General features: G+C 44.9%; 1 protein-coding gene across 1 annotated transcript; it reads left to right on the forward strand.

Annotated features, from left to right (window-relative positions):
- The first annotated feature begins 601 nt into the window (after positions 1–601).
- On the forward strand, positions 602–20,699 carry TMEM129 (transmembrane protein 129, E3 ubiquitin ligase). The gene is made up of 4 exons (XM_075930902.1): positions 602–1,275; positions 5,651–6,125; positions 14,164–14,323; positions 15,271–20,699. Exons 1-4 carry the CDS (start codon positions 1,071–1,073, stop codon positions 15,517–15,519), a joined length of 1,089 nt encoding a protein of 362 aa, XP_075787017.1. The 5' UTR covers positions 602–1,070; the 3' UTR covers positions 15,520–20,699.
- The last annotated feature ends 348 nt before the right edge of the window (positions 20,700–21,047 follow it).

Here is a 21,047-nt window from a genome sequence, read left to right on the forward strand (position 1 = left end):
TCAGTAGGAGCAAGGAATGTTCAGAATGTCCAGATTTGGTTGCCTATAGTTAGGTGCCTAAGTTGGAAAATGCAGGTTTGCTTACCTTGACCAGGACCGCAGAAATCAGTTTCAAAACCGAGATTGATCCCCTACAGTCACTGCTTTGTATAGCCCTTGTGACTAAGGATGCTACAGGGATATCCGGTTAAACGGTTACTCAGGAAGCACCACTCTCATTGGGAGAGGGTTATTATTGGGTACCAGTTAACTGGTCCCCAGAAGCAGCTTCCCTCCTCCCTCCCCCCGCTCCCAGTGTCCCAGCCTGGCAGGGGCTGGGAGCCATGGTGGCAGCCCTCGCCTAGGACCTGGAGCAGCACCTGCCTGTATCAGGGGCCACTCTGTCCTGACCCCAGCAGGCGGGGGTGGGGGCGCTCTATCCCTGCTGGAGCGTTCCCCCCTTGCCCTCTTTACATGGTTAAATGTAGCAGCGGTGTTGTGTTTAACCAATAAAACGAGATTTAACATCCCCGCGTGTGACCAGAGCATCATCCTGGCTTCTCAGTACAGAAACTAACTCCGCCAGACACAGTGGCCTGGAGTAATAGGGGAGCTTGCACCCGCTCTCAACCGGGTCAGGACAGCCCCCTCGTGTGAAGTGGCCACAGCTCTTCTTAAAAAACAAGGCCCTGCGGTAATGAGGTTTGGGGACCTCCAAGCCCAGCTCAGGGCACCTCCGGCGGGCGGTCTCTGAATAACTCTCGCTCGAGAGTTGCTTGCTATCGCCCCACCAGCTGGAAACTGTAGTGTTGCACGAAAGCCGAGACTCCGGTTAAGGAGCGGGGACGCTGGCTCTGCTGCCCAGAGGGGTCTCTGATGCTGGCGGGGCGAGCTAGAGCGCGCAGCTTCTCCAGGCGTCTCCTTGCTTTGCAGCCCGCTGGAGCTTCCCCGCCCCCGGGTTACCCGGGTGGGACCGCTGGGCGGAGGCCACGTAGAGCATTCCGGTCCTGGGAAGCCGGGTTCGCGGCACAAACTTCCTGTCCCAGGCAACAGCGCGGCGGCGGGGCCGAGCGGGCTAGGAGCGGGGAGCTATGGAGAGCCCCGCCGCGACCTTCACTCTGGCCTACTTGGTGTTCGCCGTCTGCTTCGTGTTCACCCCCAACGAGTTCCGCTCGGCCGGGCTCACCGTGCAGAACCTGCTGGCCGGCTGGCTGGGCAGCGAGGACGTGGCCTTTGTCCACTACCACCTGCGGAGGAGCACCGGCACCATGCTGGCCCACAGCCTGCTGCCGCTCGGTGAGGCGGAGCTGCGGGGAGAGTAGCCAGGGGCTGTAGGGAGGGGGGAGACTGACCAGGAGAGCTGTGTGGAGGGAAGGCTTTGGAGGTGCTGAGGGAGAATAGACATGGGACTGTAGCATTGGGCGAGCATCCTCCCTTTGGTGAATGCAGCCTTGTCTTCACGGAGTTTGAAAAATGTTCCCTTGACCTGTGTGCGTGGGTGGGTATGTTCTGAAGGAAGGCAAGAACCAGATATTGAAGGTTGAGAGCTTGTCTTGTCCATAGCTTTGGTCTCTTTGCATGATTCTGTCTCTTTAGCAAATCCACAAACTCAACAGAGATACCTGTGAGGTAAAACAGTTCCTTCATATGCATAAGAACTTCATTAATCTATACTAAAATAATGATGGTCTTGCCCTGCCTAGGAGAGGAGATCTAACATCACAATGCCTTAATCAGATCTGCTATTACTAAGAATTCATTGCTTTATAAAAAAATCACTATTCCAGGATTGACTCAGACATTATAGTATAGTATAAATAAAATATCAATGGGAAAAATACAGTGAAGTGCAGCATCTTCTTACCTTCTAACTGACTGTTTACTTCATAATTTGCAGAATTTGACAGTCAGTAATGGGTTTTCCAGCAAATGGTGCAAATAGCAAGGTTCTGCTTGGAGTGTTAGATATGAATTATTCGAGCTGCTATTGAGAGTGGCCTCTAGAGTGCATGTTGTAGGGAAGTAAAATTCTGTGTAAACAAGAAATGAACACAGTCTTGCATTCACCCTGATCATGGTGCTCTGCGTCATTATGCCATTCTAATAAGGCAGTGTAAGTGAACGTAAGTTATACTTAAATAACGAGAAGTCCCGTGGCACCTTATAGACTAACAGATTTATTGGAGCATAAGCTTTGGTGGGCAAAGACCCACTTCATCAGATGCATGTAGTGGAAATTCCAGAGACAGGTATAAATATACAGACACATGAAAAGAAGGGAGTACCAATCAAAAGGAAGGCCAGAGATAACCAGGTCAGTTCAAGAGCTTCAGGGGGTAGCTGAGATAGCACTTTATAGACTAACAGATTAACAAAACATGTAGAAGGTATCATATTTATTTCCATATTTTATATCCCCAACTCATAACTCCGGATATCTGAAGGAGTGGGCTGTGCCCACGAAAGCTCATGATACCATCTACATGTTTTGTTAGTCTATAAAGTGCTACCAGACCACAGATCAATTCAGTCAGGGAGGATGTGGTCCACTTCTAGCAGCTGGTGTGAACACCAAAAGGAGAGAAACTGTTTTTGTAGTTGGCTAGCCATTCACAGTCTTTGTTCATTATAAACTGATAGTGTCAAATTTGCAAATGAATTGTAGCTCTGCAGTTTCTCTTTGGAGTCTGATTTTGAAGGGTTTTTTTGTTGCAGGATGGTTACTTTTAAATCTGCTACTGCTAGTTGTGGGTGAGGATAAAGTCAGAGAGCTCAGCTACCAGTTGTGCCATGGCATCATCAGGGATATTGTTCCTGACAGCTTGTATTCCATCTACATGTGGGATGTTGGTATAGAGAGCCTCTATATCCATGGTGGTTAGGATGGTGTTTTCTGCAAGATCACCAATGCATTGTAATTTTCTTAGGAAGTCAGTGGTGTCTCAAAGATAGCTGGGAGTGCTGGTGACAGACAGTCCTGCAGTAAGAGTATCAATGCCTGAGATGATGGGGCATCCAGGATTTCCAGGTTTATGTATCTTGGGGTATGTCTACACTACCACCCTAGTTCGAACTTGGGTGGTTAATGTAGTCATACGGAGTTGCAAATGAAGCCCGGGATTTGAATTTCCCGGGCTTCATTTGCATAAAGCCGGGCGCCGCCATTTTTAAATGTCTGCTAGTGCGGACTCCGTGCCGCGCAGCTACACGAGGAGTAACGGTAGTTCGGACTAGGAAGCCTAGTCCAAACTACCTAGTCTGTGCCGCGTGTAGCCGCGCGGCACGGAGTTCGCACTAGCGGACATTTAAAAATGGCGGCGCCCGGCTTAATGCAAATGAAGCCCGGGAAATTCAAATTCCAGGCTTCATTTGCAACTCCGTATGACTACATTAACCACCCTAGTTCGAACTAGGGTGGTAGTGTAGAAATACCCTTGGGTAATAGATAGAATAATTCTGGTTGGGGCTCTATGGGTATGTCTGTGTAGATTTGTTCCTGTGCTTCTGTAGGGAGTATCCCACAACTATTTCAGATTTGGGGACAATTTATACCTTCGAACCAGTGGCACCGCTATGGGCACCCGCATGGCCCCACAATATGTCAACATTGTTATGGCTGACATGGAACAATGCTTTCTCAGCTCTCATCCACTAGCGCCCCTCCTCTACTTATGCTACATTGATGGCAACTTCATTATCTGGACCCATGGGAAGGAGGTGCTGGAAAAATTCTACCGTGATTTCAACAGTTTTCACCCCATCATCAACCTCAGCCTGAGCAAGTTTACATAAGAGATCTACTTCCTCGATACTACAGTGTGAATAAGTGATGGTCACATAAACACCACGCTATACCGAAAACCTACTGACCACTATTCTTACCTACATACCTCCAGCTTCCATCCTGCATACACCACAAGATCCATTGTCTACAGCCAAGCACTAAGGTACAACCTCATTTGCTCCAACCTTTCAAACAGAGACAAACACCTACAAGACCTTCACCAAGCATTCTTAAAACTACAGTACCCGCCCAAGGAAGTGAGGAAACAGATTGACAGAGCCAAACGTGTACCCAGAAGCCTCCTGCTACAAAACAGGCCCAACAAAGAAAATAACAGAACACCACTGGTCATCACCTACAGTCCCCAGCTAAAACCTCTTCAATGCATCATCAGTGATCTGCAACCCATCCTGGACAATGATCCCTCACTCTCACAGACCTTGGGAGACAGGCCAGTCCTTGTCTACAGACAGCCCACCAACCTGAAGCAAATTCTCACCAGTAACTATACACTATACCACAGTAACTCTAGCTCAGCAACCAATTCCTGCAACAAACCTCGGTGCCAGTTCTGCCCACATAGCTATACCAGCGACACCATCACAGGACCTAACCCCATCAGCTACACCATCATGGGCTCATTCACCTGCACATCTGCCAATGTAATATATGCCATCGTGTGCCAGCAATGCCCCTCTGCTATATACATTGGCCAAACCGGGCAGTCCCTATGGAAAAGAATAAACGGACACAAATTAGTTATCAGGAATGGTAACATACAAAAACCTGTAGAAGAACACTTCAATCTCCCTAGACACACACAGTAGCATCCTGGAACAAAACAATTTCAAAAACAGACTCCAAAGAGAAACTGCAGAGCTACAATTCATTTACAAATTTGACACTATCAATTGATATTTGACACTATCAATTGATATTGAACAAAGACTGTGAATAGCTAGCCATATACAAAAGCAGTTTCACCTTTCTTGGTGTTCACACCTCCACATCAGCTGCTAGAAATGGGCCACATTCTTCCTGACTTAATTGACCTGGTTATCTCTGGCCTTTTGATTGGTATTTCCTTCTTTTCATGTGCCTGTATATTTATACCTGCCTCTGGAATTTCCACTACATGATTCTGACGAAGTGGGTCTTTGCCCACCAAAACTTATGCTCCAATAAATCTGTTAGTCTATAAGGTGCCACGGGACTTTTCGTTGTTCTCAAAGTTATTTAGTTGCCTAACTTGCACTGGAATTTCTGGGTTACTTGGTGCCATTTCCAATAACATAATAATCACTTACCTACAATTGGAAGTCTCTGATTCATCTGACTGGATGCCACAGGACTTCTCGTTGTTTATGCAGATTCAGGCTAACATAGCTACCCCTCTGATATAAGTTATACTTGGCATTTAGTATTAAATAAAGTAAGCTGTTGTGGGAGGAGAAATCTTGTAGCTCACAGGTAAGAAATCTGCATGTGAATTATGAAACTTGCATCAATCAACAGCACTAAAGAGTAAAAAAAAACAAGCTGTAAAATTTTGAATAATGGGGTTAATTCCATATCTGGGGCATGGGTATTATATAAACTTGAATTTTACTCCTGATACCTGCCAGTTGGCTATGTTTGACTATCCATTATATAAATCCATTTGATTTATTCAGCAAACTGCAACGACTTCCCTTTACTAACTGTATAATTATGATAAAAAATAAATGTCTTTTAAAGACTCGGGTTAGGAAGGTTGGAACTGGAGTCACCAATTTAAAATAAAACAAGACACCTAGACAAAACCTGCCTGATGAACTATAAGATCAATTGATGTGTATAAGTACGTATATTTTATTGTATACTGAAAGCAGATATTTTTCTTTGCAGGTTATTACATTGGCATGTGCTTTGCAACACCCAAGAAACAGCTTTTTTATTTTTACCAGGCCCCAGAAGGCTGGAAAATATTCTTCTTGCTGGCTGTTCTTGCTCCAACAGTCACTGGTATCCTGGCATATTACTGGTCACGGAACAGCTGGAATAACCATCCTTTAGCTCGGACACTTGCCTTTCATGCTCTTCCACAGTCAGGTTGGCGAGCAGTGGCTTCTTCCATTAATACAGAATTTAGAAGGATTGACAAGTTTGCTACGGGAGCACCAGGAGCAAGGGTGATTGTCACGGACACCTGGGTGATTAAAGTGACAACATACCGTTTACATGTTGCCCAACAGCAGGACATTCATCTTACAGTGACAGATTCCAGACAACATGAACTCTCACCTGATTCAAACGTGCCTGTGCAATTCCTCACCATCCGTGTTGCCAGTATTAATCCTTACGTGAAAGCTTTTGACATCCGGTAAAACAAATTGCTATGTTATTCCATGTATAGTATATGCCATTTAATGGTGGTTGGGGAAGCATCATATGTGGCATGTCTGCTGCTGTGACAGATCCCGAAACTTTTAAGGTGTTGACACCTTCCCTTTGCCATCTCTAGAAAAAGTTATTTCTAGCACTGTAAACACAGAGGAAATATATGTTCAAGGAAGGATGGAGATGAGGGACAAGGGAGAATTTGCTCAGTTAGAACTGTGATAAGTTCATGGAAGATAGGTCCATCAGTGACTGTTAGCCACGATGGGCAGGGATGGTGTCCCTAGCCTCTGTGAGAAGCTGGATAAGGGGATGGGGGAGGGGTCACTTGATGATTACTTGTTCTTGAAGGGCACTCTGTGGGGAAAATGAGGGGGCACATGCCCCTCAAACACTGTGAGCAGGAGGAGCAAGGGGCCAGAACCTCTGAGTGGACTGGGGGGACTAGCGAGAGTCTGGCACCTGCAGCAGAGGTCAGGACTTTTCCCCCACCCCAACTCCGCTGCTGCCTGCGAGTGCAGGGGAAGCCAGGCGAAATGGCTCTAGCCTGCTCCACTTCCCTCGGCTCCTGGTCACTTTGCTCCGCTTCCCCCTTGCGGTTGCCAGTGAGTTTTGGGGGGGGGAGTCCAACCCCTGCTGCTGGCACTAAACCCCCACTAGCCACTCAGGGAAGTGGGCTTGCGGGAAGCATTGGAGCAATGGCGAGGCCTGGGGTGCAGAGTCGATTGGCTGCCCTCCCCGGGGCAAGGAGTGGCTCAGGGAGGAGTCTTGGGGGGTGGAGATCATGTGGCCAGTGCTGCGACCTGCCCTGTATTGTCACTCCACAGCAGTTGCCTCTTCCAGTTCTGTTCATTCCCTCTAAAGCACCTGGCATTGGCCATTGCCAGAAGGCAGTATCCTGAGATAGATGTTATTTGCTTAAACGAAGCACACAGGATATTTTATAGGGGAAAAGGCAGTACACCACATTTATTGAGAATACAACTGTTGCATATGCTTTTCAATCACTCTCACACACAAACATCATTCATACACAGTCCCACCAGACGATGTCATAGTTGCCAGTCCAGATTCTGTATCAGTCTAGTGGCCAGTTAGATTGAACACAGAGGGAGAGCAGGGCCTTGGTTGATCGATCCGATGCTCTTCTGGAGTTGGTGGCAAGAACGAACCCAAAGTCCCATAGCAAGGCACTCTGCTTTTATAATCCTCTCCTCTATGGATTTCACTGTCAGTTTGTGACCGGTGACTGTTATCATTTGATGTTGATATTCATTCCCCAAACATCTCGAAAGGCTCATCCTGTCCTGGATTTAATCAGTTGTTTTCTGGGGTGCCCCCGCTTCACCTTTAGAGCAGTCAGTTCTGCCAATCTGATCAAATTCTTAACCGTGGGTACGCACTCATCGTTTTTCTGATGCCGATATGTTTCTTCACAGTCTGTCTTCACCCCACATTCTCCCCCTTCTCTCTTGACCATCTGGCTCTAACGATGACCTTCATACTGTATCTCATTCATACAAACAGTCTTTCTCACAGAATCCTTCAAAGGTAAACAGCAGTGTTTTATTTTAAGCAAAATCAAAACAATTCACATCGAAGGCCCAGGCCTTCAATATTTCTAATCTCATTAACATAGACACAATATGAGATCCTGTCTCTTTACTTACTAAACTTTAGAACAAGGAAATATAGGAGATATATACTTAACTAAAGAATTTAATTTACTACAATATTAAATATAATTTATAGATTACCTTACATTACTAAACCTAAAATACAAATATAAAAAGAATAAAACTTTCAGTTCCAACATAGATGGACCATTGGTCTGACCTAGCATGGCCATTCTTATGTCATCCGGATTGTAAGTAGTTTGTACCTCTCTGGTTCAGTATCCTCAGGACCTGATCGGTCCTGGACCAGGGGAGGTCAGTACCAGCCCCTCTGCTGCCACCAGCTGCAGAGCTCTCCTCCAGCAGTAGCAGCAGAAGGGTGGTATTGACCGAGCAGGGACTCGGCAGGGGGAGGTACTCTGGAGAAGAGGCAGGATGGCTGCAGAGTCCCACAGCTGGAGGCCGGGAGCACAGTCCTCCGACCTGTGACCTCCAGGCTGTGCTCCTGGCTCCCAGCCAATATGGTTTTGCAGACATCCTTCCTCTTCTCCCAGCATCCCCTTCCTTATTCCTTCCCCTCCCTTCCTGAGCTGGAACACCGTATATGAGCTATTTGTGGCACTCTGGAAGGGTAGGAGAGGAGTTGCTAAGCACAGGGCCTAGCTTTTCCATGTGAGTAGAACCCTGCATGGATACAAAATTTATATCTGTAAAAATGAGCTAAGAATAGCCACAAATTTGCAGGGTTCTAGATACAATCCGCATCTGTATTGCAAAAAATGAGCTGTGGATATCCACATCAGTGAATATAAAGCAGATATGTGAGCATTTGTAGAGCTCTACCCGTGAATCCTTAGCACGGGGATGCCAGATTACAGATGTCTAGCTATCGTCTTTGGAAAATGATGGGAGACAGGAGAGATTCCAGAGGACTGGAAAAGGGCAAATATAGTGCCCATCTATAAAAAGGGAAATAAGAACAACCCAGGAAACTACAGACAAGTTAGTTTAATTTCTGTGCCAGGGAAGATGATAAAGCAAGTAATTAAGGAAATCATCTGTAAACACTTGGAAAGTGGCAAGGTGATAGGGAACAGCCAGCATGGATTTGTAAAGAACAAATCATGTCAAACCAATCTGATACCTTTCTTTGATAGGATAACGAGTCTTGTGGATAAGGGGGAAGCGGTGGATGTGGTATACTTAGACTTTAGTAAGGCATTTGATACGGTCTCGCATGATATTCTTATCAATAAATTAGGCAAATACAACTTAGATGGGGCTACTATAAGGTGGGTGCATAACTGGCTGGATAACCATACTCAGAGAGTAGTTATTAATGGTTCACAATCCTGCTGGAAAGGCATAACAAGTGGGGTCTGTTTTGGGACCGGCTCTGTTCAATATCTTCATCAACGATTTAGATAGTGGCATAGAAAGTATGCTTATTATGTTTGCAGATGATACCAAGCTGGGACGGGTTACAACTGGAGGATAGGGTCATAATTGAAAATGACCTGGACAAATTGGAGAAATGGTCTGGGGTAAATAGGATGAAGTTTAATAAAGAGAAATGCAAAGTGCTCCACTTAGGAAGGAACAATCAGTTTCATACATACAGAATGGGAAGTGACTGTCTAGGAAGGAGTACGGCAGAAAGTGATCTAGGGGTCATAGTGGACCACAAGCTGAATATGAGTCAGCAATGTGATGCTGTTGCAAAGAAAGCAAACATGATTCTGGGATGCATTAAAAGGTGTGTTGTGAGCAAGACACAAGAAGTCATTCTTCCGCTCTACTCTGCACTGGTTAGGCCTCAGTTGGAGTATTGTGTCCAGTTCTGGGCACCACATTTCAAGAAAAATATAGAGAAATTGGAGAGGGTCCAGAGAAGAGCAACAAGAATGATTAAAGGTCTAAAGACCATGACCTATGAGAGAAGGCTGAAGGAATTGGGTTTGTTTAGTTTAGAAAAGAGAAGATTGAGGGGGGACATGATAGCAGTTTTCAGGTATCTAAAAGGGTGTCATAAGGAGGAGGGAGAAAACTTGTTCATCTTGGCCTCTGTGGGTAGAACAAGAAGCAATGGACTTAAACTGCAGCAAGGGAGGTTTAGGTTGGACATTAGGGAAAATGTTCCTAACTGTCAGGGTAGTCAAACACTGGAATAAATTGCCCAGGGAGGTTGTGGAATCTCCATCTCTGGAGATATTTAAGAGCAAGTTAGATAAATGTCTATCAAGGATGGTCTAGACAGTATTTGGTCCTGCCATGAGGGCAGGGGACTGGACTTGATGACCTCTCGAGGTTCCTTTCAGTCCTAGTATTCTATGATTCTATGTTGCTGGATGATGGAAATCTGGACTATAGTGGACCAACCACTATCTATTTTGTTTCCTAAATTGTGCCTCTGTTTTGCTGTTTCTGTTTTACAAGTCACTGTTTATGTAGGAACTAGATCAGGGTGGGCAAAGGGGCTTCCACGGGCCTGATCTGGCCCACCAAGCGAGTGGATCTGGCCTGTGGCGGCTCTGCCGCTCCCACTGCTCCCAGGCCAATCAGGGTCTGGGAGCAGAGGAAAGCACATGAAGTTTTCCCCTGCCCTACAAGGGGCTCAGCACTCAGTCAACCACCAACTGCTGGTCAGCTGGCGGTTGACTCTAAGCACAGCGCTTCCTTTCAGGACAGGGAGCAAGAAACTTCATGTGCTCCCCTTCCCCAGGCCTTGTTTGACCTGGGGGCAGCAGAGGGAGCATGCAAAGTCTCCACCCAGGGCACAGGTACCTAGAGGGAATCGCCAGCTGTTCAGAACATATAGTGCCGTGGTCCCCAACCCGGGTGCGCCGCGCGTGCCCCGGCCCCGGCGCCGGCCCCGGCCTTGGCCCCGGCGCCGGCCCCGGCCTTGGCCCCGCCCCCGGGGGCACTGCGCGTGCCCTTGCCGGCTCCGGCGCCGGCCTTGGCCCCGCCCCCGGGGGCGCCGTGCGTGCCCTGACCCTGGCTCCGGCGCCGGCCTTGGCCCCGCCCCCGGGCGCGCGGCGCTTACGGGGGAAGCGCCGGCCCCGGGAGCGCGGCGCTTACGGGGGGGGCGCCGGCCCCGGGCGCATGGCTATGGGGGGGGCCCCGGCCCCGGCCGGGCAAGTGTCCCCGCCCCCTGGTGCCCAGCGGGCGAACGGCCACGCCCCCTGGCGCCCGACAACCTGAAAAGGTTGGGGACCACTGATCTAGTGGTTCTCTTGGGTGGGGGCGCCGTGCGTGCCCCGGCCCCGGCCCCGGCCTTGGCCCTGCCCCCAGGCGCGCGGCGCTTACGGGGGGAGCGCCGGCCCCGGGCGCGCGGCGCTTACGGGGGGGGGCGCCGGCCCCGGGCGCGTGGCTATGGGGGGGGCCCCGGCCCCGGGCGGGCAAGTATCCCCGACCCCTGGCGCCCGGCGGGCGAACGGCCACGCCCCCTGGCTCCCGACAACCTGAAAAGGTTGGGGACCACTGATCTAGTGGTTCTCTTGGGTGGGGGTGAGGGGCAAAGACTTTGTGCACTACCACACCCCCAGACCAATCAAGGTTTGTGGGTGTAGAAGCACAGAAGTGTCCTGACCCCGCCCCTTCCGTCCAATGCCCTGCCCCTTCCAGAGGTGGTGGGGCCACTTCAAAAATTTCTGAAGTGGCTCATGATCAAAATTATTGCCCATCACTGGCCTAAGTTTCTTGGGTAGTAGAGTACTCGACTACTCACATCCCTAGAAGACAACATCACAGGAACTTGAGTAGATATGATTCCATTCAGCCATGGTCAATGGTGACCTGCACACTAGCCGTCACATTACAAATAAGCATATTATCCCAGGAATGTCTCATTCAAAGTATCTCCTAGGTACAATCTTCAGGACCTGTGCCTTTTATATATTTTTTTTAATTTTTGGAGACTCCTTCATATTGTAACTTTAATCCAGTAGTATTCAGTCTGATTGCAGCCCTAAATTAAAATATCATAGAAACGTCTTGCTAGAAGGGATCTCAACATTAGGAGGCCCGTTAGTCCACCCTGCTCTGCTGAGGCAGACTTAATTGTACCATGCCATAGGCTAACTTACCTATCAAAATGGTTCTCAGTATACTGCAGAGAGAATGTAGTCAAAACAAGATGTGTTGTTTTCAGATTAGAGCTGTCAAGTGATTAAAAAATTTAATCACGTGAATAATTGCGTGCAACTTCCCTTTGAAATGCCGCCGTGGCATTTCAACAGAGCAGTGCTGGGATCAGCTGGAGTTCAAAAGCCGTGGCATTTCAAAAGGGAAGTGCAAGGCAGAGCTCTGGGTCAGCTGGAGTCCCCAACTGACCCCGGGCTCCATGCAGCGCTACCCCTTTAAGGCGCCAGAGCAGCATTTCAAAGGGGCTTTGCAAGCAGAGCTGGGGATCAGCTTGGAACTCCAGCTGATCCCCAGCTCCCCTGTTGCAAAGTTTCACTTCAGAGGCAGCACAGCATTAACACTTGAGAGTAATGCATTAATTTTTTTTAACGCATTAATCCTGTCCTGCGTTAATCGCAGGTGTTAATGCAGGTCAATTGACAGCCCTATTTCAGTTTTTAAGCTTAATTTGTAAAGGCTGAAAAACTGGAGGCTATATAGCCAGAGACAAGAGTTTTCCACTTCAACCTGTTAGAAATCTTTCAAGGCTAAGACTAAGATGATTTTTCTAGTAATTCTTGGAGGAATATTCTTTATTGCTTCTGGCTGTGATAGAACCAAGCAGTTAGTTGTGTCCCTACTAACTGCACTGTCCAAATAAGCTCTTATTATGCTCCTGAAATTACTCTCCTAATGTAGAGGTTTTGTGTCAGAGGCTTCTATTTCCTAGAAAGATCCAGCAATAATTGCCTTTCACATCCTAATTTGTCCTGTGTGCCTGGTAATCTAAAGCAAAATTGCTGTATTACTGTGCTTTCTCAAAATGGGGGAAGAGCAGGTTTAAAAAAGCCACATTCATTGTGATTTTCTAACTCAGGACAAGTTTGGATTGATTTAAGTCAAGTTTCCCACTGACATTTCTTAATAGTGCAAAACTGATTACTAAAACATGTTAACTTAGAACTCAGTACAGCATTTTACAACATCTAGGAGGGCATACTTTGTGCACTTGATTTTTATTAATTTAGGAAATAGCACGTTAATACTCATTACCTGTGTCAGCTGCAGATATAACAGCAGTACATTAGAAATGGTAAGAACTAAATCACACACACACAAACACAATGGGGATGTGAAAGTGTAACCATATTCACGGTTAACCGATGAGCGTGGACTAATCAATTAACCTTCATGGTTACATGCAGGCTCTCTGGAGAGCTGCCTTTCCCCTCGTGTTTAACCATGTAATTGCTGAAATTTTCCACGGTTACATATTTACTTGATTAAACACATTTTAACATCCTTAGGACTTACATTTTATTAAACTAAATCTTAAAAGGTATTGCAATTGCAGCAGTCTCCTGAGTGGCCAGCTGACACCTGTCCATACATTTTTTTTTAATTTTCAAATTTTATTATCTCTGACAACACTAAATATATCAATATCGAGCTTTCATCTTCTGCACTCTGATTGTCTTTTTGATTCATAGACTGAAACAAAAATATGAATTTTCCATCTTTTTCAACTCCCAGTCGATTTCTTATCTTTGAGTGAATAATATCAAACAATAAAATATTCTCTGTGCTTGCAGAGGACGCTACTTCTGTGAAAAGTTGGCTTAGCAACTGAAAGGAACTCTGTTTCAAGGTATTTGGCTAATGATTTCCACGCATTCAGAGGAGTGACAGTGTTCAAAACAACATCAGTATCTGTCCTGTAGCTAAAGGGATGGCTTCATTCTTCAGAATTAATAGACTAGCCTCCTTTCATGAATGCATAGGCCCAACATTTTCAGACATGGCTTCAGGGTTGTGGTGGCCCAGTTTTTGGAACTACGACATGACTGAACTTGACCAGGATTTACTAAAGTGTCCTACACCTGCAACTCCATTTGAAATTGTTAGGGAGCTGTTAATTGCACAACATCTCCAAAGAAACAAGCCAAAGGTGTGTTAAGTTGGGCACTAAACTCCGGAAGCCAGCTTCAAAAATATGGTCCCATACGAACTATTCGTAATAATTTTAAAAAGGAGTGAATGTGTTTAGGATTCAGGGTTTGTGCTGACCTGCAGAAAAGGAAAGTAACATTTTTTCTTTTTACTGCTATGTTTTTTTAAAAAGCCCAAAGTGTATTTATTCTGACTAGGTTCCAGACTGCACCAAACTACACAACTTTTCTAGGCATTCACTTTTTTGATGTTATGCTTTAAAGTAGCAAACAAGATAATTTTCTCTTCTTAATGGATTTGCGGAAAACATTCTGTTCCATCCTTTCTTCTCAGATTGAACTCCACAGAATATGGGGAACTGCGAGAGAAACTTCATGCTCCTATCCGTAATGCAGCTAATGTTGTGATCCATCAAAGTCTCAGTGACTTATTTCTGGAAACCTTTACATCGTTGGTGGAAATTAACCAGATACACCCTGTTCCCAGCAATCAGGTGGGAGTTTTTAATCATGTGACAGTTGCTGTTTCTGGCATAGTCAAATCTACCATTACTGTGTTTGTATACTGGTTATCTTATAGTTCAGTAAATATTTAGTAAAATAAATCTGGCTGTTTCTTCTGCTGTTTGCCTCAAGCGAAGCCACTGATGAAGTTTTGGGGAGAATGTGAAATATCATAATAAGGAGTTTTATTCACATTTGATGTCAATACTAGGGGTTGACCTTGAGAATTTAGAAATGATAGTAACATTGCCATGTGTGGAATCATAGAGATCGGGTATCAATAATAAACCTACAGGCTCAGAAATGTACAACTACTGGGTTGAGAGAGGATTAGGCTAATTTGATTGTAAATAATACTTGGCACTTTTCACTGATAGATTAAAGTGCTATGCAAAATATGGTAAATATGATAAGACCATTTAGGCACAAAATGGTTAAGTGACTTGCCCAGAGCCACACTAATAGTTAAAAGAGCTGAGAGTAGACCTTAGGTCTACTTTTTCCTAGTTTAGTGCCCTATCTGCTGGACCAAGTAAATATTTTGAGGACATGGGCTGGAAAGCCCAATGGCAATGCAAATTATAATTTCTAATAAAATCATTGATAACTGTTCTTCCAGCCTGCTCCATCCCCCAGGGGCCTGAAGGTGCATCCTTAACATGACTAACTATGAATAAATACCCCAGATAGTCTGTCCATTTCAGTTGCACAAAATTTGCTGGAAAACTCCCAGTGGGTGAAATCCTAACTAACTTGAAAAAAACACTCAATAACTTTATTGGAGTCAGGATTCACACAAAATATCTTCCTTCCTTTTTGGGCCAAGGGGAATACATAACAGATATTACATTTCAGGTAGCTTCATATACATTGTTGAAGAGCAATATAAATAATAATTAGTTATACAGGTTTTTTTTTATCTTTTCTTTTTCTGTAGGAGTTGGAGCCATGTATAGGGTGTATGCAGATGAATGCAAACATCAAGCTTGTTAAAAATTGCCAAGAGCCAAATGAAGGAGAATGCCAACAATGCTACTGTCGTCCTATGTGGTGCCTGACTTGCATGGGGAAATGGTTTGCCAGCCGACAGGATCAGGAGCACCCAGAGACCTGGCTATCAAGCCAAGTGCCTTGTCCAACCTGCCGAGCCAAGTTTTGTATTTTAGATGTTTGCCTAATACAATGAATAATATTTTGGTACAACCTACCTTTTGAAATTGGAATGTATTCACAGCAGGACTAGATGCATGCCCCATTGGATTTGTTTCTTGCTCTTCTGCTTCTGCGGAGATAAAAGCTCTGGAGTTTTCTTCTTCAAAGCCCTGAAAATGGAACCCAATGTTATCTTTTCATTGTCTCCCCACTCCTCAAAATACATTTTCCATTTTTATTCGCTAACATAGTTAAAATTTTAGTGTGTTGTGTTTTTTTTTTTTTTTTTAACTTTTCATTTCCAAGCTCTTGAATTCATTTTAAATCAATAATAGTGGCCCATTTGTTTCACTTATAGGTGAAATTCTGGTAAACTATCTGTATTTTAAGTGCTATTCTGGTTACAGGTTTAAGCGCATGTGTTTAATGATTCTTAACATAAGGACTGATTTTCCTTTATAATAAAATATACTCAGCAAGTTGCTGTTCTTAAGGACTGTCAGCTCAAATTGTGACTTGCCTTCATCTTGAATCTGTTTGTAAAATCCATATTAACCTTTGTAGGCTTTTCCCAATACAGACGTCTCAGGGCTATGTTTTACCCCACACATCAACTACTATAGACATTTAGGGAATTATGTTCCCAAAGTTGCCTGACTTCTGCAGGGGGCTTAGCACATAGAATAGAAAATAAGTTGTTTCAAGATATATTTAGTATATAAGGAAGGGCATTAAAGAGGCGTCATCAATTGAGTTTATTAATCTGAAGTGCTCTGGTGCTGTGTACAACATCGAATAGCTAAAGCTATTCTTTTCCTCAGATGACACTGTTTGGCATCTCAACACTCTCTAGCTGGTGCTACTGTTAAGCATGACTGTAAGGCTTTTTTTATATTACCTTGGGCCATGGACCTAAGTTGTGCAACTTTAGGTCCATGTACTTAGGTCCACTTACTATAGTATCTTCACAACATTAAGTCAACAGATGACGCTCTCCAGTAGACTCTGCCTATCCTTTTCATTTTTGTAGAGTATCAGAGTTGATGGGAGAGTGCTCGGTTGATTTATTGCATTGACACGATAAATCAACCCCCACTGGATCAATCATTGCCCGTCAATCCAGCAGATAATGAAGACATGCCCTTTAGAAGAAAAGTAGCAAGCATCTCAATTATCTGAGTAATCCAAAATAATGTTCTGCTATGTAAAAATCTGTAGCTTCATCCTAAGCAACTGCCTATCCAAATGAATGGGATGTCAGTAATTACGTAAGTACGTGCAGTCATGCTGGCTAAAAGTAGGACCAGTATTAGTGAAAGCGGTTTGGTTTGATTTTCGCTTTATTTTGAAGCCTGATCATAAACAGTTACCACTACGTAAACAGTTACCACTACGTTAACAGTAACAAGAGAATTTCATAGGATCATAGAACACTAGAACCGGAAGGGACCTCAAGAGGTCATCGAGTCCAGTCCCCTGCTCTCGCGGCAGGATTAAGCACCATTCTAGACCATCTCTGATAGATGTCTGTCTAACCTGCTCTTAAATATCTCCAGAGATGGAGATTCCACAACCTACCTAAGCAATTTATTCCAGTATTTAACTACCCTGACAGGAAGTTTTCCCAATGTCCAACCTAAACCTCCCTTGCTGCAGTTTAAGCTCATTGCTTCTTGTCCTATCCACAGAGGCCCAGGAGAATAATTTTTCTCCCTCCTTCTTGTAACACACTCTTGGATACTTGAAAACCACTATCATGTCCCCTCTCCATCTTCTCTTTTCTAAACTAAACAAGCCCAATTATTTCAGTCTTCCCTCATAGCTTATGTTCTTCAGACCTTTAATCATTCTTGTTGATCTTCTCTGGACCTTCTGCATACTTTTGCAAAATTTTCCATACTTTTTAGCATGTGTCCCCCACCAGGCTAATTTATAAGCAGAGTTTGCACTGTTGGTAGCTGCGGTTGAAGCTGTAGTATGGACACGCAGTGGGTTAGCGTGACAACACAGTGGTAAAAGTGTCTGTGCTTTCATATACTATAGCTTCCACACTGGAGCTATGCTGATGCAGAAAAGCACAGAGATTCCCCTGGTGCAGCTAAAACCTTAGCTCTAGCGTGTCAACCTTTGTGGCCTTGTCTACCCAGGTACTTTTCTTAAAACCTCTCACTGATGCAACTCCACAAGTATCGGTCAGAGCATAGACATGGTGCCAGCTTCTGAGTCATTGTAGGTCATGTAGGACCACTCTGAGCAGAAGTAGACAGCATAGTGTAAAAAATGATAGCAGCCACTGTGCACTAGAGCTCCAAGCACTGGTAATAATTATGCTTTGAAGGATTAAATTTTTAGGATTAAATGTCAGTAAACCTTGATTTCACTATATATGCACAAACTGGTGAAAAAAAATTTGCAGCAATACTAACTGAAATAAATTGATAAACAGAAAAATGCTGCTTGATTACTTATTTAGAATCCTACATCACTATATCTAAAATGTGTTGTATGTCTGGCTTTAGCAGACTGGAGCAGGGCTATCATTTAGGTAGCTTTTAACTTTCTGAATCTTAATTTCTGCTGTAAATAATTATTGCTTAGTCCCTTCCCCTCCCCAATTTCTTCAAAGGAGAAAATATAAATAAATAAAAATATTTTTAAAATGCTTAAAAATAAACATCTGTACCTTATAAGCAGTGAGCTGCAACAGCATAAGATTTCATTTCAACTTCAGTAAAGCCACAGTTTGAGTGGTGTGTAGATACAAACCAGGCATGTCAAGAACTGGTTACAAATATGGTTAAAACTTGTATTGTGGACAGGGCTAAGGGCTCTTAGAAATGACAGATAGGCATCTTTTTTTTGTTTTAATATTCATATTGGTAAACTGCCAAACAACTTGTGTTTGGGGAAGATAATCACTTGAGCATGTGTCATGACTGTTAGGCATGCACGTTTTACCATGAAATACTGGCTATGGTTTATACTTATTAATTAATTATGATTTTCCTGGGTTTTGTATCTCAGCTGTTTCAGATCAGATGGAATAGGAACTTGATGTGGAAGTTGGCCATGTAAATCTTAAATCGGTCACAAAAAATTGCAAACTGACAATATTTTTATTTGACTAGAATCAAATTCAATTTCTCAGCTTCTGATAGGCTTGTGCTAATTCTGAAATAAAAAAAAATTAACACTAAATTTAAAATGCTATGGAGTAGTTTGTGGGGAGGTTATTTTGAAATGGCATTTGCAGTATTCTTTCATTTTATATTATATTCAGTTTTACTGGACTGAATTCTGCTTTCAGATAGGTGTGTGCCTTTATATGGATAACCTTTTATTTTAATCAGGGTTGCACAACATAATTGTTAAAAGTTGTGGTCTTTAATTGAGTAGGTACAGCAAAAAAATCGGAGTCTGAACTTAGCTCTCTCGCTGAAAATTTTTAAGTCAGTTTTCCCATTTGGAATAATTATTGCAGAGATGTTATGAAGCTTAATTCATAAAGGATTTTAAATCCTTGGATGAAAAGCACTATAAAGTTGCAGAGTATTTTTAATAAAGTAAGAATAAGATGATTGCCAAAATGTCTTTTTAATAAGAGCTTTCATGTCTGAGCAGTGTGCCCAGTAGATTCACTCTGTATTTCTTTACTTTTTTAACTATAAAAAGCCTCTTTATGAGATGATTGGAAGTTTTAATTTCAGGGGTTCTTTGTATCCCAAGAATAAAGGTTAGTTACACTTTATAATATTGTAGGATGAGAAATGCAGTAATATTCTTGTAATTTTTAATGTTACAGGTTGTACCTCTCTGATGCAGCACACTTGCAACCTCATGGGTCCCGGATGAGGGATTTTGCTGGACCAGGGAAGGTCATTTCTGCCCCCTCCTCCCCCTCTCCCCCAACCATGGCCTCACTGCCAACCTCCCCTTTCCACTGTCGCCAGCCCCTCAGCACAGGGCTCCCGGCTCCAGCATGGCAGCTCTGCTGACACAAGCACAGCCCTGCTGCTGGGCTCCTGGTTCTGCGGGGCAGCCCCCCCCTGCTGGGGTCCAGTTGCATCGCCAGGCCTCTCTGGGCAGTCCCACTGCCTTCCAACCTCACCGGGCATCTCTGCTGACCAGCAGGGGGGCTGCTGGGCTTTTTACTGTGCCACCGGACAACTGCCCCACTCCCCGGTTCCTGGCCCCGCTGCCAGGCAGTCCCGCTGTCAAACTCCTGGCCCCACAGGGCAGCCCCACTGCCTCCTAGTCCCTCTATGCTGCTGTGCCATGGCAGCAGCAGGGCTGCTAGACTCCTGGTTGTGCTGCTGGGCGGCCCTGCTGCCAGATTCTCATCACCACCACCAGGCAACCCCCACTGCCTTCCGGTCTTGACAGGCAGTTTTGCTGCTGGGCGGCAGCTCTGCTATTGGGCTGCAGTCCTGCTGCCTCTTGCCCCCCAGTACCCAACCGGTGTCACCACTGGGAAGCAGCCCTGGTGCAGTGCTCCCAGCCACCAGCCTGCCACGGGACTCTCTGGTCCTGGAACATCCATGGTCCTTTCAGACCATGGATGGTGCTGGACCAGAGTCCTGGTTAAGAGAGGTTCAACCTGTAGTGCTGTATCTATGGAAGTGCCTCTTAGCAATGTTTCTCAAATGTGGCCACAATGACCATATGTGGGCATCAGAGAGTATTCCTGTGGCCATGACAGCCTTCTGGGCAGAGATGGGAACAAAGAAGCCCCTCTGCAGTGCCCAGGTGCTCCACAGGAGGGTTTCAGCCCCTCTGTCTCTTCCTCTCCCCCCTTCCTCTTCAGCTACATAACTCCACAGTTCAGCTGGAGGTGAGCTTTGGTCCCCTCCATCAGCCTTTGGGCTCTAGCAGCAGAGTCCATGCTTCAGGAACTCCATCCCAGGCTTCAGACCCTCTCATCCTCCCACTTGATGGGGTTCTAAGCACAAACCCTCCCAGCCGTAGGGTTCCAGATCTAGGCTTCAGCCCAGGGCAGTTGGGGCTGCAGCAGGGCTGGCCTTAGGTACTGCGGTTAAGAGGGATGATCCTGGGGTATGTGGCCATGGTGTCTGTGTGTATGGTGTTGAGAGCGCCTGGGGGGTGATTCGTGGAGGGCAGGGGAGGCCAGGGCACCAAAATACAACTGTACAGTCTTTTTATTATTGAATTGGTAGGAAAAAACCTACATAAATAAATAATGATTTGAACATTTAATATGTGCTTATTTATTTGTTTCTCTAAAGCTAATGTAGTGGTTTAGGAAAATTTGTAAGAGCAGCCACCAGCAAGAGTTGGTAGCTAAAATTCAAGGCTGTCAAAAATTTGTTGCAAGAACCCTTCTTAAAAGATTCACTAATATTTACCAAATAAAATTATTTTTGTAATGTCATGAATACTAATTGAAAAATTCCTAAAATAAAACTTGTAGGCTACGTCTAGACTGGCATGATTTTCTACAAATGCTTTTAACGGAAAAGTTTTCCATTAAAAGCGTTTGCAGAAAAGAGCGTCTAGATTGGCACGGACACTTTTCCTCAAAAGCACTTTTTGCGGAAAAGCATC

The sequence above is a fragment of the Pelodiscus sinensis genome, chromosome 5 (genome assembly GCF_049634645.1).
Source record: "Pelodiscus sinensis isolate JC-2024 chromosome 5, ASM4963464v1, whole genome shotgun sequence".
NCBI lineage: Eukaryota > Metazoa > Chordata > Testudines > Trionychidae > Pelodiscus > Pelodiscus sinensis.